Raw genomic sequence first — 27,236 nt, 5'->3', positions numbered from 1 at the left:
GCATTCATTTCTAATTCTATCCTTACTTGTCTTGCCACTCATCCATCTCAACATTCTCATTTCAGCTACAATCATCCTATGAACATGTTGTTCCTTAACTGTCCAACATTCCCTCCCATAAAGCATGGCTGGTTTTATAGCCATCCTATAAAATTTCCCTTAATAATGGAGAACTCCAGAACTTGCATTTGATACTACATATTGAGTAAATATGAATTTTATGAAGAACATCTGACCTTTGATAATAAGAAAACATAAGCAAGCCGCCTATAAATTTGTGCATCAAAAAAATAAATGGCAAATCCTAAAATAACACAATTTCCAAAAAAATAAGAAAAAAAAAATGAGTAGAGAAATGCACAGAAAATAGGAAGCAAAAGATAGATTTAAATGAATCAAATAATAAAATAAATGAAAATATCTGAAGGGTGAAGTCCATCCATTGGCTGCTAAGATGGCCATGGATCATCAGTTCATCATCATCTTCATCTTAGCCTTGTCCAGCAAATTAGGGTTGGCTGTTAAATGGTAGATTTGCAAAAGTTGTATCACCAGCTGCCCACCAGACATCACCATGCCTCTTTCACCCAAGCTCTTGTAACTGGCCATGTCAAGGGTCAATTAAACACCTCTCACATGCCAACACAGTCCCACCATGTATTGACCACCACCCAACTATTAAATGCACACCCCAAAGCACAGGCAACCACAGGTAGGGCCATGAGAGGCAGTCAAGGCAAACCACTAAGCATGAAGCATCAACATAAAGAAAAGGTTGTGTTCAGGTAGTTAGGTCCATAAAAGAGCAGGGAACACACCAATGATGATTACCCAAAGGCTTCATCTCTGCACATTAGAATAACTATTGGACACTACCCAAAAAGGAGCCTGGTGATGTGTAGAGCATATGAGGAGCAAGATGAGACTGCTGAGCACGCAACACATTAAAGGTCATGCTCAAGCAGTTGGCTGCAAGGAATAGCATGGAGCCCAATTATACATGTTTACCAAACACCACTCATATACCGACATGCCCCACACTACAATTTAGCCTATGTACTGTGCATGGAAAAGATATATGCAAGCAATAAAGGTTTCTAGCATGAAAAATCACCCGGCATGATTCTCCTAAGGGCCTGTTTGGATTGGGGGAAAACTAGGGGAAGCATTCAGTTTATGTGAACAAGACACTTTTGCTTGTCTGGGAATAAGAGGAAGTGGTGGCAAACCGCCTGCCTTTGCCTTTTCCACCTCAACAAGGCAATAGAAACTTCTTCTTTTTTTTGAAAAAGTCAAATGATGGGAAAAGTGTTTTCCTATGATATGACATTTTAAATGGCAAAATTGGAGGAAAAAGAGATTTCCCTTTGTGGACTGCAATCCAAACACTTTCTAAAGAAAAGGAAAAGCATTTTCCAGGACTTTTCAATAGCAAAAACGAACAAGTGCAAAGGGTTTGCTTCCCCTAATGCTGATGTCAGTTTACCATCCACTTATGTCATAATTTTGCTTTCCATTGCATTGCCCTAGTATACCCCCAATCCAAACAGGCTTTATAAGAAACATAGCCAAGAAAAAAAAAATATAGTGGCAGCATATATAGCGGACAAGTAATTGAAGTAAAGAGTGTAAAATCCACCGTCTCTAATCGAAGAACAAGCACATCCTTCTTTTGACCAATCCTGTGAGCCCTCGCTTGCGCTTGCAGATCCACCTGAATTAGCACCCAGAAGCAACAAGCTTAATAATGAACTCAAAATGCATGCAAACTGACTCACAGACCCGAGGGTTGCCAATTGCAAGCATTAGAATGCACGAGTCCCAATAGGACAAGTGGAGCATGATCTGTAGACTTCTATGGTGGACCACACTGCATATGGCCACGACCTAAAAAATCAGAAATATCATAAAATACAAAGTGCTTGACCAAACAGGGCCAAGAAAATGGGAGCTTACTGCTTTATATCTCAAATCAAGAGGTTAAGATAACCTGACTGATTTTTTGGGCCATGCCCAATATATGCTTAGGGCCAATAGACGAGTGTTCCAAATTAGTACATCTCTGCCATGTCTCCATGAGAACAAGTGTGCAACAAGTCGTGCAGAATTAGAACCCTAAAAGGACATTATTTTTTAAATTACCTGTGGATTCCAGTCAGTGTCAAATATGATGACTGTATCAGCAGCTTGTAGATTCACTCCAACACCGCCAGCCCGAATACTACCATCACATGCAGAGAAGATAGTATAACTTTTTATATTACACCAAGTGTCTGTCGACCAGATAAATGAAATAGGTGCCTTATTTTCTTTCAATGTGTGAAAGCTATAGAAAACACACAAATTTACCTGAGCAGAAAAATAAAAGTAGGAGAATCTGGCCGATTGAATTCTTCAATAAGGGCACCACGTTCATTTCCTGAAGTATGTCCATCCAAACGAAGGTACTTGTAACGTTTCCAGGTAAGATATTCCTCCATAATATCGAGCAGTCTAGTCATTGTGGAGAAGAGAAGCACCTGCAGCATAATTATCCCAGATCAACCTAGCTGATTCTTCAAAGCATTGAAAATGGTTGCTTAGCTTGATTCAACAAGAATAGCTGATGAGATAGAGAGACGTTGCATACAAGAAGTCAAGAACAGCATCTCTAACAAGCCTTTTGACGTTGGCTAGCTCTAACAAAGACTCATAAGATTTATAATGTCGGATTCAAGTTGAAAGCTCTAAAAGGGAAAGGGAAAGGACCAAAAGAACGTGGTTGGAGGTAGTAAGGACTTGATGGCCTATAGTTTCATTGGGGAAATGGCCCCTGATAGAGTGGAATGGTGGCACAGGATTCGTGTAGCTGAGCCCAATTAGTTAGGATAGGGCTATGATGCTGAGAGGGAGGGGGCATTGGCCAAGAAAGGCAAAGGATGTTGGAGGGTGGTTCTTTTGGTATGTTTTTGGGAGTTATGGGGGGAATGGAATCATCGTTGTCTCCGGAACATTAGTAGGGAAGCACTGGAGGTTTTTAGGAGGGTCAGGGTGGATGTTAGGGATTAGGGGGGCAATTTTGACCGGAGATGTCAGTCAGAAGCTTATGAATTGTTAGGCTCCCTTGAGGATTGTATTTCTTTGGGCTGGTTTTGGCTTTCTTTCAATAAAATTGTTACTGTTAAGACCAAAAAGGCTTAGATGTTGATGATGACGATGATGATGATAAAACCATACAACGATCTGGTTTTCTAGAATTGTCCCAGATGAGTTTCTAATCAAGGGAGCTAACAAATGGAAACAGGAACTTCAAGAAGATATGTTTCTCATCATTGATGACATTTTATTCACGCTGTTTCTCTGACCCTATTTCATCTCTCAACACATTTTAAAGTGCACAAAAGGAATAATGGTGTAGAACTATATGTTAATTGGCTTTTACAACTTACCATCAATTAGATAGCAAGTAATAACCGTAGCAACCAATCCCCTGCACTCATATTTGTTATACATTTTTGTATTGTTACATAAGAAGCTACAATATGCCTGACAACTTTCATGTGTGATTGAGATCATTCGTTACTCATATGAAATTTTAGCTATAGTGATTAATTGGCATGAAACACAGGCTAAGATACGCCTATAACAGACTCTGCTGTAAAAGAACCATTGCTAGGAAACCAAAACCCAGACCAGCCATCTCACCATGCAATCCAAGACATAGTACGCCAACCAGCTTGGCCAACAGCATATACTTTTAATTGAAAAAAAAAAGAAAAAAACAGGGGTAAGGCTTCTTAGTCCTCTTTTTCTTCGAGTCAATGAATCTACAGCATTTTAAGTGACCCAATTGATTCTAACATATTATATTTCAAACAGTACTACACACGTCCTTGGTTGATTTTTAACAATATTGTTTTGAAGATTGATGCTTCTATTAAGGGGCAAAAGCAGCCCAGAAACAGAAACAAAAGCAGCAAAACGGGAAAAAGCAAAAATCGAAAACCTAAAGCGAAGCTAAACAACCCTAAAGCACAGCAACAGAAAGGGAAAACACCTAAAAGAGGCTATACAACTCGAAACTGAACCCCGAAACTGAAAGAGAAACAGACCAAACACCCAAAGCTGATCCAACTGATGAGGTATCAGCAAGGATCAGTAGCAACAGCAGCAGGGTCAGCGGGGGTGATGGGTGAAAAGAGCAGATTCACAGTCCGTGATATCGCAGGACACCAAGCAAGCTACCAAGGCGAAGAAAGCAGAGATGTCACGGACACATCGATTATTTCTCTCCTTGCCCATCACTGATGCTGCAAGTGTGCCAAGCAAAGAGCATACTGGTCACTAAGTTGGGCATCACCCAATGGACTTGGAATTTGTACAGGATTGAGGTCCAGACATCTCAAGCAAAGGGGAATGGAGAAAACGGTGGCTGATAGACTCAAAACTGTTGAAACAAAGGATGCAAATGTTTTAGAGGATCAGCCCTCTATGCTGCAGATTGTGAACTGAAAGAGTTCTTCCCTTGGCAAGGATCCAAAGAAAAGTGGCAACTTTTGGTGGGCCTAGATAGGACCAGAAGTGTCAAGAACAATGTTGTCATGTGCAGTCGCATATGCGAATATATGTGGGCTGATCTCATTTGCGGCAGTGGCATATGCGATCGCATATGCCACATGTGCCAGCATATGCGATGTATGCGATTGCATACTGCATATGCGATCGCATAATGGCCAACGGTCAGATTTCTGACCTTTTTTGACCTTTATTATTATTATTATTATTATTTTAAATCCAGATTTTTACTCTATCAATATGTATTCTAAGCATTCCTACATGCAAAAAAAAGCTCAAACTCTCTCTCTATTCTCTATTTCTCTTACTACATCCTCTCTTACATATTTCTAATTCTAACTTCTACGCACTTTACAATCTACATTCTACATCCACTCCTCTCCATCCATATTCCATTTCCATATTTCTTTTCTTTTCTTTCAACTTTCAAGAATCAAGAATCAAGGAAGGGTACAAGAATCAAGAATCCAAGATACATCATACATCATACATCATACCATTACCATCCATATTCAAGAATCGAGATTCAAGAGTCAAGAGACTCCTCACTCCTCTAGTCCTCTCCAATCTCCATCCACTAAGTTTTCTAAGTTCTAAGTTTCTAACAACTTCTTTCTATCAATTTTTATTTTATTATTATTTTTTTAAATATTTTGTTTGTTAATTGATTTGTTACTTTGTTAATTGTTAGTTGTTAGTTGTTACAAGTTACAACTAACAAGTTACAACAAGATTTCAAGATCAATACTCAAGCGAAGGGGCAAAGGTGAAGAGAAGACAAGTAGACAACTTAGAGTCGAATTTGGAAGTTGAAAGTTGGAAGTTGGGAACCTCTTTTAGATTTGTTACATTTGTAATTTTACTTTTATTTGTGTGTAAATCTCTCTCTCTCTCTCTCTCTCTCTCTCTCTCTCCCAAGTCCCATCTCTTTAGGCTCTTTACTCTTTACTCTTACTTACTCTCTTAGATCTACTTCTTTCTTACTTCTTAGTCTCTTAATTTACTTTAGTTTTCTTTTTATTTGTAGTTTACTTTCTAGTTTCTAGTTAGTAGCTAGCTAGTTACTTTTTAGTGCTAATACACACACCACCATCCACCATCATAATGTCTTCTTCCCAATCTTCCTCTTTGAAGCCCAAGTCGAATGACCCAGGTTGGAAGTATGGGCACTACCGTAGTGCTACCGAAAAGACTCACATAGTATGTGAGTTATGTGGGTTTGTGAGTTCCGGTGGCATTGCAAGGCACAAGCAACACCTTACATATTTACCGGGGTCAAATGCAAAAGCATGCAACAAAATTACACCAAAAATCCGAAGGGAGATCGTGGAGTATATGGAAAAACAATCAAGAAAGAAATGCGATAGTGCCATACGTCAGGAGGAATATATGGAACAAGATGCATATGAAGATATAAATGTAGTTAGTGTAGATGAAGTTAGTCCCACTCCCCCTACTTTGACAGGCCGGTCTAGACCACAAGTACAACCATTGAAAAGATCCCGGGGGCATGGGCCCATAAATAGATGGTGTAGACCACACCCCGAGGATGTGGTCGACCAAAGAGGTAGAGGGAAAGGGCCGGCTCAATCAACTTTAGAGAACCGGTATAAACAAAAAGATAGGAAAATCACAATTCAATATATTGCTTAGTGGTTTTACCAAACCGCCGTTGCTTTCAATGCCGTTAAATCGAAAAGCTTCAAAGTAATGATTGAGGCTATAGGTCAATTTGGACCTAGGCTTAAACCTCCTTCATATCATGAAATGAGGGAGACATGCCTAAAAAATGAAGTTGAATATACACAATCCTTCATAGCTGAATATAGGGAATCATGGAAAATATATGGTTGTTCGCTAATGGCCAATGGATGGACCGATAGATCCGGTCGGTCTCTCATTAACTTTTTGGTAAATTGTCCAGCTGGGACAATGTTCTTGAAGTCAATGGATGCGTCGGGTCATTCACACACAGGAGAATATTTGTTTAACTTACTAGATAGTGTAGTTGAAGAAATAAGTGAGGACTACGTTGTACAAGTAATTACAGATAACGCAGCCTCGTATGTAATGGTTGGTCGTCTTCTTATGGAGAAGATGCGATATTTATTTTGGACCCCCTGTGCAGCCCATTGTATTGATCTTATGTTAGAAAATATAGGTAGATTATTTATAAATTTGATTACAAGAACTAAAAGAATCACGGTCTTTTTATACAAATACGCCCTTTTTCTCAGTCGAATGAGAAAACACATTGGGGTAACGTGCTACGTCCAGCAGTCACCCGTTTCACTATAGCCTTTTTAATACTACAAAGGCTACATGCAAAGAAATCAGAACTTAGAAACTTTGTAATGTCGGCCGATTTTACAAGTGGGCCTTAGTCAAAGAAGGCTGAAGGGAAACAGGTTCAACAAACAATTCTTTCTTAAAGTTTTTGGACTCAAGTGGTAAAGGCACTAAAATCATCCAAGCCCTTAATCACTGTGTTGCGATTGGTGGATAGGTATGAGAAGCCCGCAATGGGCTACATATATGATGCGATGGAGAGGGCGAAAAATAAGATCATGGACCATTTTAACTATAAAGACCGTGATTATAGGCTAGCCAAATGTCATCCCCATTGTATTCGGCTGCTTACATCCTTAACACAGCCTGTTTATTTGCTTCTGCTGATCCAGCAGAAGCACTAACTATGCATATGGTTGGATTTATTGATGTCTTGTAAAGAATGATTCCAGATAGAGGAGAACAGGACAAGATCTCAACTTTGGTGGACTTCTACACAAAAAGTGAAGGGACATTCTCAAGAGATATCGTAATAAGACATCGGACAATGAAATTACCCAGTAAGTACTTCTATGAATGAATGTTAGTGTACTGTCAACTGTGTACTGAACTCTTACAAAAAGTTTTTCTACAAAGTGTCTCTAAGAGACTAAGACTCTTAACCTATACTTAAACTGTTTTTCTCAGCTAACTGGTAGGCTGCCGATGGAGTGGACCCGAACAGGAAGGATCTAGCTCTAAAGAAGCTAGCTATGAAGATTCTTAGACTCACGTGTTCTGCCAGTGGTTGCGAGCGCAATTGGAGCACGTTCGAGGCGGTAAGTTTAGACTGTTTAGTAATTGTTTTGTTTTTTTTATAAACTTTAATTTTTTAGTGGCCTAAGGTAAATTAATTACCTAAATAGCTAATGTTAAATGTTGCACTTTCTTTCTTGCAGATTCATACCAAGAAAAGGAATCGCCTTGAGCAAAAAAAAGCTCAACGACTTGGTTTTCGTTCAATATAATCAAAAATTGCGAGAACGATTCCAAAGTAGGAAAGAAAAGCCCGGCTTCTTTGACCTTATCTGCTTAGATGAGTTGGATGCAGATAACGAGTGGCTCGTAGAGAACAGAGGACCCAATATTTGTTGGAGAGGATCTGACATGGGCACAAGTTGAAGATGCCGCATATGGATTGACACCTGGTGAAGGTAGTAGTACCACTCGATGGTGAAGGACGGGGGGCAGCCAAGGGGCGAGTAGCAGCCGTCAACCCGTTGATGAGATTGAGGAGATTGAAGAAGGAAAATGTGATAATGATGATCAAATTGAAGATCATCCACCATTGGATGTTAATGAAGTATTAGTATGTACAGATGATGAAGAAACGGAAGAAGAAGTGTATGTGGAAGAAGGAGATGACTCGAATGATGATGATGATGGTGGTGGACCACAATGGATGCTAGATCAATGTATATGATTAATGATTATTGATTAGATAAATAATAAATACATAACTTCTTAATTTTGTTTAATGCTTGTCTCATAAGTCTAAGTGTGTTGATGTTGATGTTGTTGATTGTTGATAACTTGATATATTATTATTATGTATTGTATCAACTATCATGTACATGTAGTGTTGAATGTTGATTCGTTGAATATGGATATTTGATATTTGATATTTGTTTGTTAAATGCAACTAAAATGTTAATTGTTAAGATTTAAGAAGTTAACTATATTGTAATTTGTAAATTGTAAATGTATGATGTATCATTATCATATGTATGTAATTGGTTGGTTTTACTTTTTTTACTTAAATTAAATGTATTTCATGTCCCAATGACATATAATAATTTATTTTGATTTTTCTGATTTTTTTTTTGAATTTTTTCTGATTTTTTTTAAAAAAATTTTGAAAAAATGCGGAAAAAAAATAATAGGCGATTGTGCGATTGCATATATGCACACGCATATGCAATCGCACAGGATCGCATATGCTATTTGACAACATTGGTCAAGAATCCACCGGTCTTGCCAGAATCTAATTCTAGATCTATCCCCCATACTGAGGTGGGAGATAACTTTCCAAATAGCAAAAGCTCTACACAACGAGGAAGGTTTGGAGATCCAGCCTCCCTAGCAAAACACGACCCACTATGTATGGCTTGCAAACTAAACTTTAGACCAAGAGAGGAGGTGAAAATTGTTGCTATCAGAGTTATCGATCCAAAGAAAATCTCCTCTCAGCTAATCAATTTTATTAATAATAGTCTTGGGGCACTGAAATAAGGAGAGGTAAAAGGGGAGGTTAAATAAGACTGTTTTGATGAGAGTGATTCGTCCCCCAAAGGATAAGTAACAGGCTTTCCAAGGGGAGAGCTTCCTTTCAATTCTTTCAATGACATAGTCCCAGAGGTGGTTGCTAGGCTTGCCAATGCAGAGCGGCAAGCCAAGGTAGGTGGAGGGGAACGATCTAGGGTTGCAACCAAATGACTTTTGCATAAGAGGAGAGAGATTCTTCACAGATGTTAATACCTAACAATTTGATTTTGAATAGATTATTTTAGACCAAAGACGGCCTCAAAACAGCGGAAAATTTTACAGAGGTTGGCTACAGCCAATGATTGCAGTATCGATAATATTGGCCGATATTATCGGTATCACAGGTCAGCGATATGAAACTAACCTAGAGTACAAAAAATCCTTGGCATCACGCAACGTATTGCATGATATCGCACTTTTTCTTTAGTAAATTTACTTGGTATCGACAGATATGGTCAGCACCAACAGGAACTGCAACCCTCTTTCAAAAAACTCTCCGAACTACATTTTTCTGTCATTTTCCTTCTTTCTTCTCTAATCTAAACACATTGTGGGTGGATTTCAGTTCATCCTTTGCAATCTTTTGGGAGAAAAAACAAAGATTTCAAACTGGAATAATTTTCATTTTGCAGATTTGGGGACATTTTTCATTTGGTAAGTGAATTTGCATTTCTGTCATTTTTTTTTGTTTAAATAATACAAAATCAGTGCTAAATGATTAAAAATTATTGATTCTTCATGTTTTGCATGGAAAATTAGGGCTCTAAACTTTCAATTTCAAGATTTGAGGGTAGTTGGTCCAATTTGGGGGAAATTGGGAACATGTTGAATTCGCTGTAATTTCTCCCAAATTCGTTGTAGTCGATGTTTAAAATATCGACGATATTGACTAGTATATCCCACGATATACCTTGTATCCCACTTGTGCGATACGACATGCACAGGTAGTGTTGATATATCCCATATGTTTAATCAGGTGAGCATTTTCAATTTTCGATCCTTTTTTTTTTTGTTGAAATTATGTTAAATCAGTTTCTAATGGTTATAAATCTATTGTTTTTTTATGTTTTGCAAGAAAAATCATGGAGTTGGAGCTTTGATTTCAATATCCATTGGTTCTTCATGTTCTCCATTTTTTAAAAAAAAAAATTTCTTCAAGCAACTCTCAATTGAGACAAATTTCGAAGTATTTAGGAGTATTTGATGGAATGATTGTCACAAACACACTAATTTCAAAATTTGAGTGTAGGTGGTCCGATTTGGGGAAATTTCAAAATTTCCTCAATTTCTCCCAAATTGCTTGCAATGTTGCACTTCAAACATGAAATTAAGCATGTATGAGGGTTGATCTACTGATTTTTTAAGTCCTTGTCAATTTTCGTTAAAAAAAAAATCATTTTTAATTAAAAATTAATAAAATATTATTTTTTTTCAAAATTCCCCTTCAACTGGCTATCAATTGAGATTAATTTTTAATTATTTAATTAGGAGTGTTTGATGAAATGATCATCACATACACTCTAAATGTTATGCATTCAATTTAAATATAGTTGCATTAGTGCTATCAAACAGTGCATAGCTTAGGACCTTATACAAAGGAAACCTATTATGTACTTTTTTGAGATGTGATTTAAAAGTGTGTATTAAGGTCTTTTTTAACAATCCCTGAAGTTTCATTGAAAAAATCAACCATTTTCCCAATGTTTCCCAAAAAGTGAGATAAATACTAGATACAAATGGTATATCCCGTGCGATAATCGACATGTATCTATATCCCAAGGGTGCGATAGGTAGCACGATACCGATATTTTGAACATTGGTTGCAGTCTTACTGTCCAAACACAAATCAAACATGTATGAAGCCTAATCTACTGATTCGTGTAGTTCTGGTGATTTTTTGAAAAGAAAAATATTTTTTAATTAATTTTTTATTATTAAAAAATAATTTCTTTTTCGAAATTCCTTTTTGCATCAGCAATCAATCCACTGCATTTTTAGGGCATTTAAGGGAGGTTGATGATTTTTTTTTAATTTTTTTTTAATTTTTTATATATTAGCGTTGAATTGACTTCTTACATTTATAAATGTTATGAATTCACTTTGAATACAGTTGCATCAATTCAGTTAGACAATGCATAGCTTAAGACCCTATACAAAGGAAACCTATTGTGTACTATTTTTTTGTGATGTTATGATTTAAAAGTGTGTACTAATGTCTTTCTTAACAATCCTTAAAGTTTCATTGAAAAGTTTGACCAAATTCCCAATGTTTCCACATGTTACCCAAAAAAGTGTGATACATTACCAAATATAAATGAGATATCCCATGCGATTACCGATACATATTTGTATTCCAAGGGTGTGATACATTACTTAATGCAATATTGATACGGTAAACACTAGCTACAACAATGTTAGAGGCTCCACAAAAGAGCAGGGTGTATTCCGCAAATTGGATATGGGTGACTGAAGAGCTGGAAGGGGCCACCCTGAATCCACTGAAGAGACCAATGGATTCCCCTTTCCTCCGCATTTGGCTAAGACTCTTTGCAGCGTTGAGGAATAAGAAAGGGGAATGGGGGTCACCTTGCCTAAGCCCCATAGAGGCTTTGAAGAAGCTTTTGGGGGAGCCATTGACAAGAACAAAGAAGTGGGCGAAGGATATGCATGAGGAAATCCAGCCACACCATTTCAAAGATAAGTCAAGACGACCAAGGACATAGTCCAGGTACTCCCAATCGATGTGGTCAAGCACCTTCTCAATATCAAGTTTACATACCAAACCAACAAAGCCTTCCCTATGGCGAGAGTCTAAACACTCATGGGCAACAAAGGCATAGTCGAGAATTTGCATGTTGGCTAAGAAAGCCCCTTGGGACTTCAGAGAGGGTTCTGAAGAGCACAAGACTGAACCTAGACGCAAAGATTTTAGTAAGAATTTTGTGAGGAGAGCCAAACAAATTGATAGGACAGAATTCCTTGCACTGACAACCCCCTCAACTTTTGGAATCAAGGCGATGAAGGAAGTCCCCAAAGTCCTAGAGATCTTGCTCCTCTAGAAGAATTCGAAAATGAAATCAGCAACATCTTTTTTCAGAATCTCATAAAAGTGCTAAAAGAAGGCAAGAGGGAAGCCATTGGGCCCATGAGATTTATCACAACCTAAGGAGAAGACCGCCATTTTGATTTCCTCTTCAGAGAAGGGGGAATCTAAAGCAAACTTTTCCTTGGACGATATCTAATCAAATTCAAGGTTGTCTAGCCTATGTCTGACCCAATGTTCCACAGAAAGCAAAGAAGATTAGAAAGAGGTGATGTGATCACATACCTGAAGCTTGTCTTCTAAGATAGATCCATTGAGGTGTATAGAACTTATCTTATTAGACCTGGTTCTAGAGCTAGCAATGGCATGGAAAAAACGAGTGTTCTTGCCACCAGCTTTTATACATATGGATCTAGACCTGTACCTCCATTTATTTCCATTTGCTTGATCGAGGAAGCATAAGCCACCCTATGAGATTCTTTGAGGGTTCCATCTTCCTCCGAGAGTGGACTGGACACCTTCAGTACATCTAGAATTTGAATAGCCGAAAGGGATTAGAACTTAGAAGCAACAACCTCCAAATCATCCTAGGTCTCAGACCTCCATTTGATTATGTCTAATTTGAGGAAGTGGAGTTTGCGACTTAGGATAAAGCTAGGGGATCCTCCACATTTGTATGAAGACCACCAATTAGAAACTAGATCCGAGAACCTTCTATCTCAAACCAGGAAAGCTCAAACCAAAATGGTCTGGGGTCCCATCTTCCATCAAATTGAGAAGCATGGGACAATGGTTTGAAATAGGCCTCGGGAGACAACATTGAAGGACAGTTGGGAAGGCTTGGAGCTAAGTGGGAGAGATTCTGGTTATTGGTTGAAGTGTATTTAACATCCAAAGAGGTAAATTGATCAAACCATTAGCCCCCACCCAACTAGAAAAGGATTGCATACTCTTGGATATACAACTCCTTGTGAGGCCTGCAAGGCTGTGGAGCCCATCGTGTTGTCTTTGTGTATGCTATCAGGCCCACAAGGCCGTGGGGCCCACCGTGTGGTGTATGTATGTGCTATGAGGCCCACCATATAGTGTATGTGTGGTGTGGGCCCACTATTTTGATAGTTGGGCCCACCATGAGTGTGTGAATGTGCGACCTACTGTCAGGGGCGACAGGGTCCACCTTATGGTTCATGCGAGGTGTAAAGCCGCAAGCCAGAAACATGATGCTTATTATAGTGATTATGATTTAATGTTTAATCACAAGAATGACATGCAACTTAGTGGCTTGTCCTTGTGATTGTTAAGCCTTGGCTAGTTTCCTTGAGCGTGCGTAAAGGGCTAAACTGCTCTACTTGAACTTGATCAACGATGCTTAGAGATGATGCTTGCACATGTGGGGAACACAGCTTATTTAACTTATGAGATGTATCCTAGAGGGCATGCACAAGAACTCATGTTCAAGCACACTCTTAAGGCAATATTAGACTGATGAAATGCACACTAATGATGTGCACATGAAGACTAATGTCCGAGTATACCAATGTTGCTCATTTGACGAGGCCGACTATTGGCATAGGAGATAGGCCACTTGAGCAGGTATGGTCGGTTGTTCATTCCGATTGACAGTATTGGGGGGTGGTGGAGATGACTCTCATACACATTGCATTCATTATCCCACATTGATTATTAGTATCATGATATTTGTATTTAGCTTCTCGTACATTCTGATTATTATGCTCATTGTGATTCTATCATTCGTTGTAATTAGAGATGTGCCCACTAGGCTTATAAAGCTCACCCCAGTTGTTGTTTAACCTTTTGGGAACCAAAGTCAGTCAAGGTAGCTGGGCGAATAGAGGATTACATTTTCAACTTTTTACTTGGCCTTTATTTGGGAATGGAACAATATATATTTTGGATGTATAATTTGGATGTTCCCATATCCAGTGTTCAAAGTATTGGTATCGCTACGAGTTTTGTTGGCTAGGGATGCAAAAACAATATTGATATCATTGATAACTGGAAATGCAGGGAAACACTGGGGAAACACAGGGAAAACAGTGGATTTTATCAACAAAACTTCCAAAGATGCTAAAATACACATATTTGCATATTTAGGAATAAAAAATTACAAAAATGATGCATACATAATAAGTTTTCATTTGACAGGAGCTTAAAAGAATGTGTTGTCGTAAAAAATCAGTCCAACCATCCCATCTATCCATCCAACCATCCCATCTATCCCTCTAACCATCCATCCAACCATCCAACCTTCCATTTAAACATCCATCAATATTTCAAAATACTGACAATACAATATTTCACTGAGAAATTGTTGACAACTGAAAAGGAAACGAAAGATTGTGGCATCGATATCGCTCATGTCGCGATATTATTGACATCATCATCAACAAATTGAACACTGCATACAACCATGCGAACATAGATTTTTTTTGAAATGGATTGTTTTTTAATATACAATTTTTTGTGATATCAATACATCAGTGATATTATTGAAATATCGCCTATACGCTGGAGATACAAGCGACACTTGGAATTTACATAGTCGTAAATATTGGCAATATTGATCCATTGGTGATACTTAGCAATACATCACCGATACGTGGAATTTCTTATACTGCCAGTGTTAACGGTATTGCCAAGTTGGAGATATGGATAATATCAGCGATACTTCAAACAAATGCACATATCTTGTTTTGGATGTTGTCATATCATTTAAGGGGAGACACTACCGAACCAACCATACATTAAAATTAAAAAAAATAAAAAATAAAAAATAAAAAAAAAACTCCCCAAGTCACACCTCAAGAGCAAAGCTAGGGGCCCAGACACCATTTTTGGAGCGTGATAGAGACCGTTACGGCATTTTTTTTTTTGTAACGACCGTTTCGGCCCTCCGTTACATAACCGTTTTGTATACCATGATGCAAACTAGGGCTTGGTTTTAAGTTATGCTTGCTAATTCATTTCACACTCCTACCCCTGCTTCCTAGTTGTTTAGGCTTGCTAAACAAATGCTTGCCCGCTACCAAAACCCATCCATAAATGGATGGATGGATGGATGGTTGAATGGAGGGATTGATGGATGGATCATCATGCTTGTGTTTATGTATGTTTGTATACGTGCATGCACGGGTGGATGGATCATCATGCATATGTTTGTATGCATGCATGCATGCATGGGTGCTTGGTAGGTTGGATGGTTACATGGATGGATGGGATGGTTGGATCGGATGCATGTGTATTATGTTTGTGCTTATTTATGCATGGATGTGTAATGTAAGAATGCATGCATGGATTGATGTATTACTTGTTAATTACTTTGTTGCGATACATTTAAGTGATTATTGTGTTATCAATGGATGTTATTATTCGTTGTATTTGTTTGCAGGTAGTGAGAAGTAAAACGTCGTCAAGAATAGGAGCAAAGGACATTGGGCGAAAACATGGACATCTAATGGAGGCGAATAAATATGGAATAAAGTAAGACACATAGGCAACAACATCAGGCAAGGGAGAAGGATATCAGGGGGAGGAGTTACGAGTTCGTAGACATGGCCTAGGGATTGTTGATAAGGAGCATGATGACGATGATGAGGTGTTAGCATATCCAAGGACTGTGTTACTGAGCGAGATAAGAGGGGGTGTAGATAGGCGATGCATGGGTCCTTAGCATCGGGGTAGGATAGGGTGCAGAGGAGAAGACTTGAGGAGAGTAGACCTTTGCTTTGGGAGCTCTAGACAGGAGATTGGTGGGAGTAGTAGGAGAGGTGAGGGTAGTAGTGGGGCGTGAGAGAGGCAGTAGAGGTGTTGGTTCAAGCAAGCCTGGCCTACAACGCACCCAGAGCACCTGTATTACAGATGCACCCATTGTGGGTGCAAAGCAGAGCAAGAAGGGTTTCAAGGAGACTATGGGGAGCATCGTAACTAAGTGGTTCATTTCAAGCCACATACCAACAAATGCAGCAACCAACCCTTATTCTCATAATATTATCGTCACCTTGCAGCATGTTGGAATAGGTTTCAAGCCTTCAATGCCAAAGGAGATCTTGGGGGTTTACCTAGATCGTGAGTACAAGTAGATGCAGGCTTGGGTACATAAACTCAAGCCAAACAAAGAGATCGGGGTGACAGTAATGTGCAATTGGTGGCTGGACCCACAAAGTTGTCCATTATCATCTTTATGGTGTATTATAGAGGATAGCCTCTTTTTCTATGATCTGTTAATGCATCTGCCCACATAAAAAAAAATCACTCCTATATATACAACCTTTAAAAGAGAGCAATTAGAGAAGTGGGATCAAAGAATGTGGTGCAATTTCTGACAGACAACGGTAGTACGCTCAACAAGGCAAGGAAGAAGTTGATAAAGAAGTACAGTATTTACTAGACCTCATGCGTACTAATTCAATTAACCTGATTGTTGAAGTGATAGGCTAGAGAGAGAGACAGGCACGAACACCATCAAAGCAGCGAGGAGGGTGATGAAGTTCATATATAGTCACTCATGATTGTTAGCAACGATGCGCTGGCCTTGTCAGGGAGGATATCGTCTAGCCGGGTGCAACATGGTTTGCCATGAACTTTATCGCACTAGACAGCTTGTACAAGCTCAGAGTGGAGCTTATGAGTTTGCTCAAATCTGAGAGATATTTCATGTGTAATCAAAGACAGACCTAAACTACACAGAGAGTTGAGGGGATGCTGTTTATAGTGATTCCTCCTAAGACAGAGCTCATGACGTCGATGCCATCCTACAGTTGATTTATGGCGACCTTAGGGCCATAGATAATGAGACGTGACCTTTGATGGAGTCCATGTACGAGCTTATGAGATTGATGAGAGGGAATATGGGTTGCATCCCCTAGTTTGCATCAATGGGTGCTCTAGATCATCAATGACAGAGGGACTAGGACCCTTGAACATTCACTCTACCTGGCTAGTAAGTTTGTTATGTTTAACATTATTTATTTATCACTTACACTTGCACTTTAAGTATTACTTTTGTTTATATGTTAATGCAACCAAGTACATATTATTTGTATTTTAGCATACTACCTGAACTCAAGTTCCATTACAAAGGTCGGCTATGGGAGGATAACAGATTAACAATGATTGTCCACCAGGTCTATGAAACATTATTCCCTAACTTGAACAAAAAAGCAAATTTTGAGAACTAGGTTAGGTAATGCAAATTGAACAAATTTCAGTAATGGTAAAATCAAGGTGTTCCAAAATGGTAACTGTGGTCGCAACGGCCACCGTCGTTACCGTTATGATACGGGTCGTAACGGCCGTTACAGCCCCCGTATCGGCCGTTTTTTTTTTATTTTTTACGTTTTTTATTTTTTGAAAAATGTAGTTACTGGACCGTTACGGGGCCCCATTACGGGAGCGTTATGACCCATTTTTCTATAACGGCCGTTACGGCCGTTTAGACCCCATAACGTTTAACGGTTATGACTGTTACCGCTACGTAACGGCCATCATATAACCGATTTTGAATACCTTAGGTAAAATGGATTTACTTTCTTATAGTGTCTACAAATGTGGGTGATTAATAATGGTGATTTGTGAATCTGTATTAACAGTTACTGCATTTTAGAGATGCTAGGAGTGAGTTCTTAATTGCAGCTGCAAAAGCATCGTGAGAAACGATGATGCTATGCGAATATATTTATTATTTTAATTAAGTAATATGGTTTATAATTAACTACATTCTTTGTTTAAACTAAAACATGCTTCTGATGGAGTGGTGGAAGATGTATGGAGGCCATGTACCTGCGCTATGGCTATTGACCATCCTTGATCTCGCCTAAATTGTCTACTCTTCACCATGCGAGAGGAATTGGAGCACGTGGTCACTTATACACACCAAAAAGAGGAACATCTTAGGATATGAAAAGTTGCAAAAGCTCGTATACTACCATTATAATATGAAGTTGAAACTTGAAAGAAAGACAATTACGAGCAGATCAAGATATGGAGGGGCATCATGACTCGCTCAACCTGTTATCGATAGGCACAATGGCACAATTAGGGGATGATGCTAAGGACCAACTTTATGAGTGGGTCAAGTTAGATGATTTTGATAATGGTGAGGGAGGCCCTGCTCTAGACATAGGCGAGGGAGCAACGTCTCTTGGTATAAGTATCAATCAAGTAGTCAGTGAGTATAGGGTTGAGGCAGACTCCTTCGATGCTTCAATGAGGAGTCCAATACATCATTATGGGGGTGGCAAGGTACATTCACAGCTCCCTCCTATTGTCAGGTCGTGCGATGATGAGACTTTATCCCAATTTAATGGTGGTGGTGGGGATAACGACGACAATGACAATGGTGAGCGAGGGGATGGAGGCTAGTCTAGTGGGGGCAGTGATGACACTAGCATCGATGTAGGTGGTAACGGTGAGGGTGGAGGTAGCAATAATGGAGGGTATACGACAGGTCAAAATCAACGATCTATTGGCCAATTCACCGAGGCTTACTAATGCAATGGCATTTTCACACCGAGCTCGAGTGGGGTGGCCTGTGGGGTGCAGGGGCACACTTGGGGTAGGCGGTCTGCGTGAGGTGAAACTTATGAGACAGCGCACGCGCGGGCGGTGGGGGGGACCTAACCAATGGGATGTGGGGCTTGGGTTATGAGATAAAGGAATTGATTCGCCATGCTCTATCAGTTCAAGCTTTTAGAGCAGGTGGTTAGTTGTCTTGCATCAAAGTGGTAACAGAGCAAGAGGTCTCGTGTTCTAGACTCCTCATCGGGGGTGATTAATGCAAGGGCATTTTCACACCGAGCTTGAGTGGGGTGGCATGAGAGACAGTAGGATGCAGGGGCACACTCACAGTGGGTGGCCTGTGTGAGGCAAGCCCCACTCGTGTGAGGTGGAACCCATGTGATGTGTGACCCACAGGGGGTTCAGCCGAGGACCTTAACCCATGGGATGTGGGGCCTGGGCTATGAGATAAAGGGATTGATTTGTCATGCTCTATCAGTTCAAGCTTTTAGAGTAAGTGGTTAGTTGTCCTGCATCACCTACTTTGACTATATCACTCATGACGAAGACCATGGGTCTCATCTATCAGCCTCAATGAGGGCAACGCCACCCAGTCAGCATTTCCAACATCGGAAGAAGTGGCATGCGCCAAGGAGTCTCTATACAGCTTGTCATCCATGGATATCAATTCATAGTAGGGAAGCTCCACTTCCGTTCCACCTTATGCGCATGGAGGATATCACCGTTATGGATATGGCAGCTCCGACACTCGGTCACTTCCGTCACTTACAGGTATGTGCAGCCAGTGTTTTAAATAGCGAATAGCATGTAGCATAGCGTTCACCCCTTTGAAGCGTGGGGCGTAAGTAACATAGCGTGTAGCGTAAGCTACACACAACTTCTGGATTTTTAATCAAGGTGCTTGGTTGCACCAATGTCATCATATTCTATATCGGATTAGACTGATTAAGAATGAAATTTAACAAAATTTCATGATATTTGGTACAATAAAATGCAACCTAAAGTAATAGGAAAGGGAAATGATTACATGATGAAGATAGCGACAACGACGGTGAAGAAGACAGCAACGACGGCGAACACGAAACCAAAAATAGCAGAACGATCCAGGGATGTAGTTGTTGGCCCCAGCCAAGATATAGAGAGCTCGGAAGATCTAGACAGCCAGTTTGGTAAGGATTTTTCAAGAGAATGGATAGCAAGGGACGCGAAACAAAGACAAAAGGAAAGTTACGGACAGAAAGGCAAAGAGTATGGTGAACTATCCCACACTCTTCGTTAGAGGTTACCCAACTGGGTGGCTCCCGATCAATTTCTCGTGAGTTTTTGGCAGAGCAGGTGTGGTGATGGACGTTGTTATGCCAAGGGACAAAGCTAATGGCCAGTTCAGAGGCTTCGCTCTAGTTAGGATGAGCTCAGAGGAAGAACTATCCAGAGCTGTGTTTATGCTCCACGATAAAAGCTTTGGCGGGAATCCTCTGCTGGTTCAGAGAGCTAGGTTTGGTCCAAAACGACGGCCAAGGAATACACGGAAGTGCGCAGGAAACCTTCTCAGGCTGGTCCCTTTCGTTCCAAGCCTCTCTCCTTCAAAGAAGCCCTACTTCATCCCTCTGAATCATCGAAGACATTTAAGCCTCTCTACCCAAATCAACACTCCAGTATAGAGACCAGAAGGCTAATGCAAAATGAAGTAAAGGGTTTAGAAGACAGAATCAAACAAAGTACTACATATTAGTCAAGATCGTCTGGACCTCTCGAAAAAAGAACAGTAGGATTCGTTAATGATAACCACCAAAGAGGAGGCATCCATCTCTCAAGTTAGAGGCTGGATTGACTGTTGCTGTAGAATCAGGCCAGAGCAATACTCCATTAAACCCATCAGCTACAACGAGTTATGGGTCAAGGTGTACTCTGGATTTAATCCGGATATATTGATAATGGCAGGGGCCGTTCACGAGGACAGACCGGTGATTAAAGTTCAATCTTGGGAAGAGTTCGCTACCATCGGTAAGGAAGACGTCTGGATTCTTATCTGGTGGATTCCCCTAGAACTCTGGTACGGCGAATTTTTCATCTCGGCAGCATCTTCTCTAGGATCTTTCATCGAAATAGATCCCATGACCAAGAACGGGGACGAGATGGCCATTGCCAGGGTCCGAGTTTGTAGAGACAAAGGAAATCATATCCCGACCCACATTCAATTTTTTGTAGTAGGACGGTCTATCAAGCTACCAATTCAAAGAGAAGAAAAAGACGATCCAGCCCCAAGATGGGGTGATCTCTAGAGATCTAAGGAGGCTCCTCCCCCTCCCTTGTCTAGAGACGTAGTCCAAGAGCACGGATTACATGCTCTCGCGTTTCACCGAACTCCTCACCGCCATTTCCAGCTGTAGCATTAAATGAACGAGTCAGAAGCAAGTTGCATCAAGAGACGCGTGTTGGCGATACCACGCCTCATGCCTCCCAAATCAATCTCGACGATACACGTGGTGTAGTCGACACAGTCTCGGTCTACTCCCTAGAAGTAGATGCAACACGTGGCAGCGATATCGCTCCCCATCCGGTCAAGATTTCGCTACATCAACCTATTGCTTCTCCCTCTTCGATAAAGCCAGCAGTAAACAACAAAGGGCTACAGTATGAAACACGTGGACGATCAGATCATAGCTATGCAGGAGATGAAGCGAGACCTGAATCCGACCCCGCAAACTTTCAAGTTGTTGCGGTTTCGAACCCCATCGGGTCCAGCGATGCGGGTCGTAGTTATACGGATATTAACCTTAATATCCCATTCCGTCCAGACCCAGACTTCGATCGCAGTCTGATTCCCCATCCCAGTATTCCAAGTATGGGGTCTCCTCTTCCGCTTTAAGCTCTCCAGCAGCTGATTCTCCCAACTCTTCGAACAGATTGCATGTCCACTCAAGGACTCCAGTTTGCTCCCCCACCTCGATCATGGGAAGGTGATGAAGGCGTTGAATTTGATAATGTCTCATCGCAATCGGACAACCCGCCCACCCCTACCTTCATTCCATCTTCCCCCTCTTGTGTGTTCAGCGATCAGGCTCACCAAGGTCTGCTCGTGCTATTTTAGGAAGACAATGGAGTCCAGGTCATAGTAGTCGAACCGCTCCAGTTTTGCATCGGTTTTGTCCCATCCAGAGATGAAGAGTATACCCAAAAGAACACTGAGGCGGACCACAAAGCTAACATGATGGACATTATTCAGAGGAAAAACTGGATCATGGATGCAGTTGGCCATATAGGTGGATCTTTAGGCTTATCCTTCGAGGATTGCCCTGTGGACTACATTGCCCTATTTCAATGTGTCGAGTCATGCGGTAGACCTCTGTCCGCCTCGAAATCCCCTAGACGTCGTCTATCGAAATCCGACAGTTATATAGAGTTACAACATCCTATGCCTCTCACTGGTGGGCTGAAAGGTAACCTGGGTTCTCAGGGCAGGTTAGTTGCCCAATGAAAATTATTTCCTAGAATGTTAGGGGAGTGGGGTCTAAGCAAAAAAGAAAACTAATCAAAGACCTATGTAGCAGAAATAATCCTGAGGTTATCAGTTCCAGGAAACCAAAGTCAAACATTTCGATGATAAGCTGATGCGAACTCTTTGGAAGGCCAAAGACACGAGATGGGAGGTGCTTGATTCCATTGGAAGTGAGGGAGGTATTTTGGTGGCTTGGAAATCATCTTGGTGGACCTTACAGAGCAATTGGGTTGGTTCTTTCGTAGTCTCAGTCATTTTGCAAGAGTTATCTTCTAGCCTTTCCTATCTCATTGCTTCTGTCTATGGGCCTACTCAAGACACCAGTCGAAAAGATTTCTAGGAGGAATTGAGTTCCATCAAACGGAGCTTTGCTGGTCCTTCCTGTATCATAGGTGATTTCAACGTCACCAGATATGTCGAAGAAAAATCTCAGGGGAACAAAATCTCTCAGGCGATGGCTTCCTTTTCGCGGTGGACTGAGGATCAGGAGCTTGTGGACCTCCCTCCCCTTGGCTCTAGATTTACTTGGACTAATGGGAGGGCGGTCCTAATTCTCTCTCGGCTAGACAGATTTCTGGTCACCAAGGACTGGCTAGAACTATGTCCATCCATATTCTAGTTTGCCCTCCCTATAGTCATGTCGGACCACTGTCCTATCCTCCTCTTGAGCGACGAACAAAACTGGGGACTGAAGCCTTTCAGATTTGACTCTTCGTGGCTTAGAATTGAAGGCTTTCATCAATTGATCTTCGAATGGTGGGCCAGTTTTCAGGATTAGGGCTTCGCAGGCTACAGATTATCCTCCAAACTAAAACTCCTAAAAGAAAAGCTGAAGAAGTGGAAACAAAGGGAATTTCGTGATAGGGAATTGGAAATGGACTCTCCTATCAGAGCTTGAAAGTATCGACGCGGAAGCCGAGTCTATCCTTATGTCCGCTGCTACCATGGCCAGAAGAATCCAGCTGATCCAATCTATTTCTGCGAGGACTTTCCTAAAAGGAAATCTCGTGGAAACAAAAATCTCGAGCGAGATGGATCAAGGAGGGTGACAAGAATACTAGCTATTTTCACAGTTTAGCCAACATGCATTCCAGAATCAACAAAATCACCAACATCGTAGTGAACGGTACTTGAATCGAAGACAAAGATAGCATAGGGGCGGAGCCGATTTCCCACTTCAGCTCAATCCTCAAGGAAGATGTTTGGCAGAGACCTAGGTTGGACAACCTTTAGATGCACAGCGTCTCTTCTGCAGAAGCCATGCAACTGGAAGCCCCCTTTTCCACGAAAGAAGTAAAGATGGCCATTGATGCCCTAGGCAGCAATAAGGCCCCAAGCCCTAACGAGTTTCCAATCATTTTCTTTCAAAGCTTTTGGGACATCATCCATGTGGACATAATGAACTTCATCCACAAATTTCACAACAGAGGTAAATTGTTGAAAGGCTTAGGGACTTCCTTTATAGCCCTTATTCCCAAAATTATTTCCTAGAATATTAGGGGGGGGGTGCCTTCCAAAATTCTGGCAAAAGTGCTAGCTTCCCGTCTGAAGAAGGTTTTAGGAAAAGTTATCTCGGGTAACCAGAGTGCCTTTATCCCAGGGCGATAGATAACTAATTGCGCCCTAATAGCTAATGAATGTCTGGATTCCTGCCATAGGTCCGGGGTGAAGACTATTGTTTGTAAATTGGATATTGAAAAAGCCTATGATCATGTGGATTGGGTCTTCTTGGAATATAGGATGAAGCGGATGGGATTTGGGGGTAAATGGAGGGCTTGGATGGGTGAATGCATTGGCTTAGCTTATTTTTCGATTCTCCTCAACGGATCCCCTAAAGGATTCTTCAAGAGTTCGAGAGGCTTGCGACAAGGTGATCCCTTATCTCCCTTTCTCTTCCTCATCATGGGTGAGGCCTTATCCAGACTTCTTCACAAAGGTCAATCCGAAGGCATTCTTCGTGGCATTGAAATGACAGGTATGAGCAGCTGGATCTCGCATATTCAATTTGCAGATGATACATTGATTTTTTCCGAGGCTACTCCAGAGCTGGTGGATAATCTTCGAACCACGATTCGCTGTTTCGAGGTTGTGTCTGGGCTAAGAGTTAATTTAGCAAAATCCAAGATGATTGGTCTCAACATGGAATCCGAGGAGCTAAACTCTTTTGCCAAAGCCTTCCATTGTTCTCCGGCCTCTCCCGTCTTCTTTCGTCGGTATCCCCTTATGCATCGGCTCCCCTCCAAAATATCTATGGGAAAAGGTCATCGCCAGGTTTCAGAAATACCTAGCGAGATGGAAATGTCGCTACTTGTCTCTAGGAGGTCGCCTCACCCTCCGCCCTGTCCAATTTGCCACTCTACTTCATGTCTCTTTTCAAATGTCCGAGCTTGGTCGTCACTATTCTTGAAAACTTAAGACATGATTTTCTGTGGCATGGCAAGGAAGAGAAAAAATTTCATCTCTTAAATTGGAAAGAGGTGTGTACTCATATTCGAGAGGGCAGAGCCGGAGTTAAAGATTTGAAGACTATGAATCGGGCCCTCCTTGGGAAGTGGATTTGGAGATTAGGAACGGAAGACGGGAACCTTTGGAATACTATCATTAAAAGTAAATACGGAAAATCTGCGGGCGGCTGGTGGACTAAAGACTCCTCATCCTATAAGGATTTGGAAAGACATTTTAAAGATGAAAAAGGAGGTTCTCAAAGGTGTTGCCTTTGATCTTGGTAAAGGCTCCAAGATCAGGTTTTGGGCTGATATCTGGGTAGGCAACATCCCTCTCAAAGACAGATTCCCATCCATATATTGTCTTGTTCCTATCAAAAAGATATCCATGTGGCGGATTGCTATTCCGTTTCTGGGGGCAAAATAGTCTGGAACCTGATTTGTAGAAGTCTAGAAGACTGGGAAATCAGCGTCTATGCAGACCTGCTGGATTGCATCCACTCTATTTCTCCATGCCAGTCTTCCAAAGATTCCTTAAGCTGGAGAAAGGACAAATCAGGCAGATTCCCACACCCCACCCCCCCCCCAAAAAAAAAAAAAAAAAAAGATTGTGGTCTTCGGCTGGCTTGTTGGCAAATTGAAAATTCTGACCGTTGACAATCTGGAAAAAAGAGGGATGGCCATTGCTAACGTCTGCCTCTGCTATATGAGCAACGAAGAAACTGTCAATCACCTCCTTCACTGCCCCTTCATTTCTACAATTTGGTCAGAGTTTTGTCTGCGTTTCAATGTCAGCTGGTGTGCTCCTGGGACTGTGGATCAACTTCTTCAAGCTTGGCACGGGGTCAATATAGGAAAGAAAAGGACCAGGCTTTGGAGGATGGTTATTCTCGTAGTTTGGTGGTCTGTCTGGGAAGAAAGAAATCGGAGATGCTTCTCGGACGTTTCCAACTCTACAACAATTGTTATCTCTAAGGCAAAGTGTCTCTTGATTGAGTGGGCTACTCAAGTAGAACTGTTAAAGGACTGTGATCTTAAGTTTGTAGGAGTTTAGTTGGGTCTGCTGCCTCAGCAGCCCCCTCTCTCCGTCCCTTGTTTTCTTTTTTCCTTTTAATATAAAGTCATCTTTCAAAAAAAAATAAAATGATCAAGTATAAAGGTAAAGAAAGAGCAATGAAACTGATTAAATATTGTTATTTAGATTATTTTACTGAAAGCATTAAAAAGGTTAACTAATTTTTATTGGAAATGGAAAAATGTAACAAATCATTGAAAACATCATGTGAGTTACATAGTGTGTAGCGTATGCAAATTATGTAGTGTAGGCTACATGCGACTTAAGCTATTTTCATGAGCTACGTAGAGTTAAGGTTATGCTACTCTACGTAGCGTAAGCTACACCCTACATAGCATAGCTATTTAAAACATTGTGTGCAGCTGACAGATAACAATACCAGTTATGGGCATGGAAGGGGGATATTCCAGGTACTCGTCATATGATTGGACCCAATACTATCCGGGATTTGGGGTTGGAATCAGACTGTAGCCTCAGGACCCTACTCAGTCACAATCGATGTTCATCATGTGTACCCACGCCTGAGCATACTCGTACAGTTCGAGGAGGATGACTATCAGATATACATGAGAGAGTATGTCAATTGGTACTAGTAAACGATGACCTGGGCACAGTACTATCAAAAAATTAAGTAGTGGTATCACAACAAATAATAGGGATGGAAATGATGACTTTGAGCCACCTCATAACTCCATGTGGAGTATGAGAGATTGCTGGTAGGTATGTTTTTGAGTTCCTTTACTTTTTAGATGTCTTATTGTTTGGCACTTGCATTTGTACTATATAAATTCATTTTGTTATTATTGCAATTATTTCTTTCAACAAAATGCTTTTAGGCCCTCATTAAACTCCTCTTCTCAATATTTCCCTCAGTCAGTGATACATTTCCAAGAATAGGCAATATTGTTGGCAATATTGCTACTTGTTTCCATATCCCCAGCTATCAAAACTTGTAATAATTATTCGAATAAAAAAAATTATGATGCCAATAACAATGAAACTTGTAATGATGCTGATACTACGAACACTGGGTGCAACCAAGCAGAGCCTTAATTAAAAATCACCCAAGCACAACCTTAATTAAAAATCTAGAAGAAGTGTGAAGCTTACGCAACAGTGATGAAGCTTAATCCTCACGCTTAATTATTAAAAAAAAAAGTAATTTTTATTGAAAATTGTAAAATATAACAAATTATTGAAAACATTAATTGATTTTAATGCTTTCGTGAAAGTAACTTATAGTGTAAGCTACATGGCATGTACTATAAGGCTACATAGCATGCAACATGTGCAAATTTCATGTAGTGTTCTCTACATGCAACATAGCGAAGACATTTAAAATGCTATTATGCACAAAATGCCCTCGACCTTTAGCAATACTTCCAACAAATATATATATTTAGTATTATTATTATGATTTTAAAGGATAATATGAATTTATTAGCAGAGCGTCGAGATGGTGCAAAAACTACAACCCTAGCAGATTCATTC

At 40.6% G+C, this 27,236-nt stretch overlaps 1 protein-coding gene and 1 long non-coding RNA gene across 2 annotated transcripts in view; one reads left to right on the top strand and one right to left on the bottom strand.

Annotated features, from left to right (window-relative positions):
• LOC131226952 (chromatin structure-remodeling complex protein SYD-like) overlaps positions 1-27,236 on the bottom strand; it is a 126,368-nt gene that overhangs the window by 18,452 nt on the left and 80,680 nt on the right. The window contains exons 22-24 of the mRNA XM_058222644.1: positions 2,350-2,519; positions 2,143-2,221; positions 1,640-1,714 (exon numbers count right to left, since the gene is read on the bottom strand). Coding sequence (XP_058078627.1) covers positions 1,640-1,714; positions 2,143-2,221; positions 2,350-2,519 — 324 coding nt within the window. The remainder of the gene's footprint in view (positions 1-1,639; positions 1,715-2,142; positions 2,222-2,349; positions 2,520-27,236) is intronic.
• On the top strand, positions 7,167-8,421 carry LOC131227084 (uncharacterized). Its single transcript, XR_009162058.1, has 3 exons — positions 7,167-7,403; positions 7,531-7,661; positions 7,782-8,421. It is a non-coding gene; the product is annotated as an uncharacterized LOC131227084 (long non-coding RNA).

The sequence above is a fragment of the Magnolia sinica genome, chromosome 15 (genome assembly GCF_029962835.1).
Source record: "Magnolia sinica isolate HGM2019 chromosome 15, MsV1, whole genome shotgun sequence".
NCBI classification, from domain to species: Eukaryota; Viridiplantae; Streptophyta; class Magnoliopsida; order Magnoliales; family Magnoliaceae; genus Magnolia; species Magnolia sinica.
This window is presented reverse-complemented; position numbering and strand designations above follow the sequence as displayed.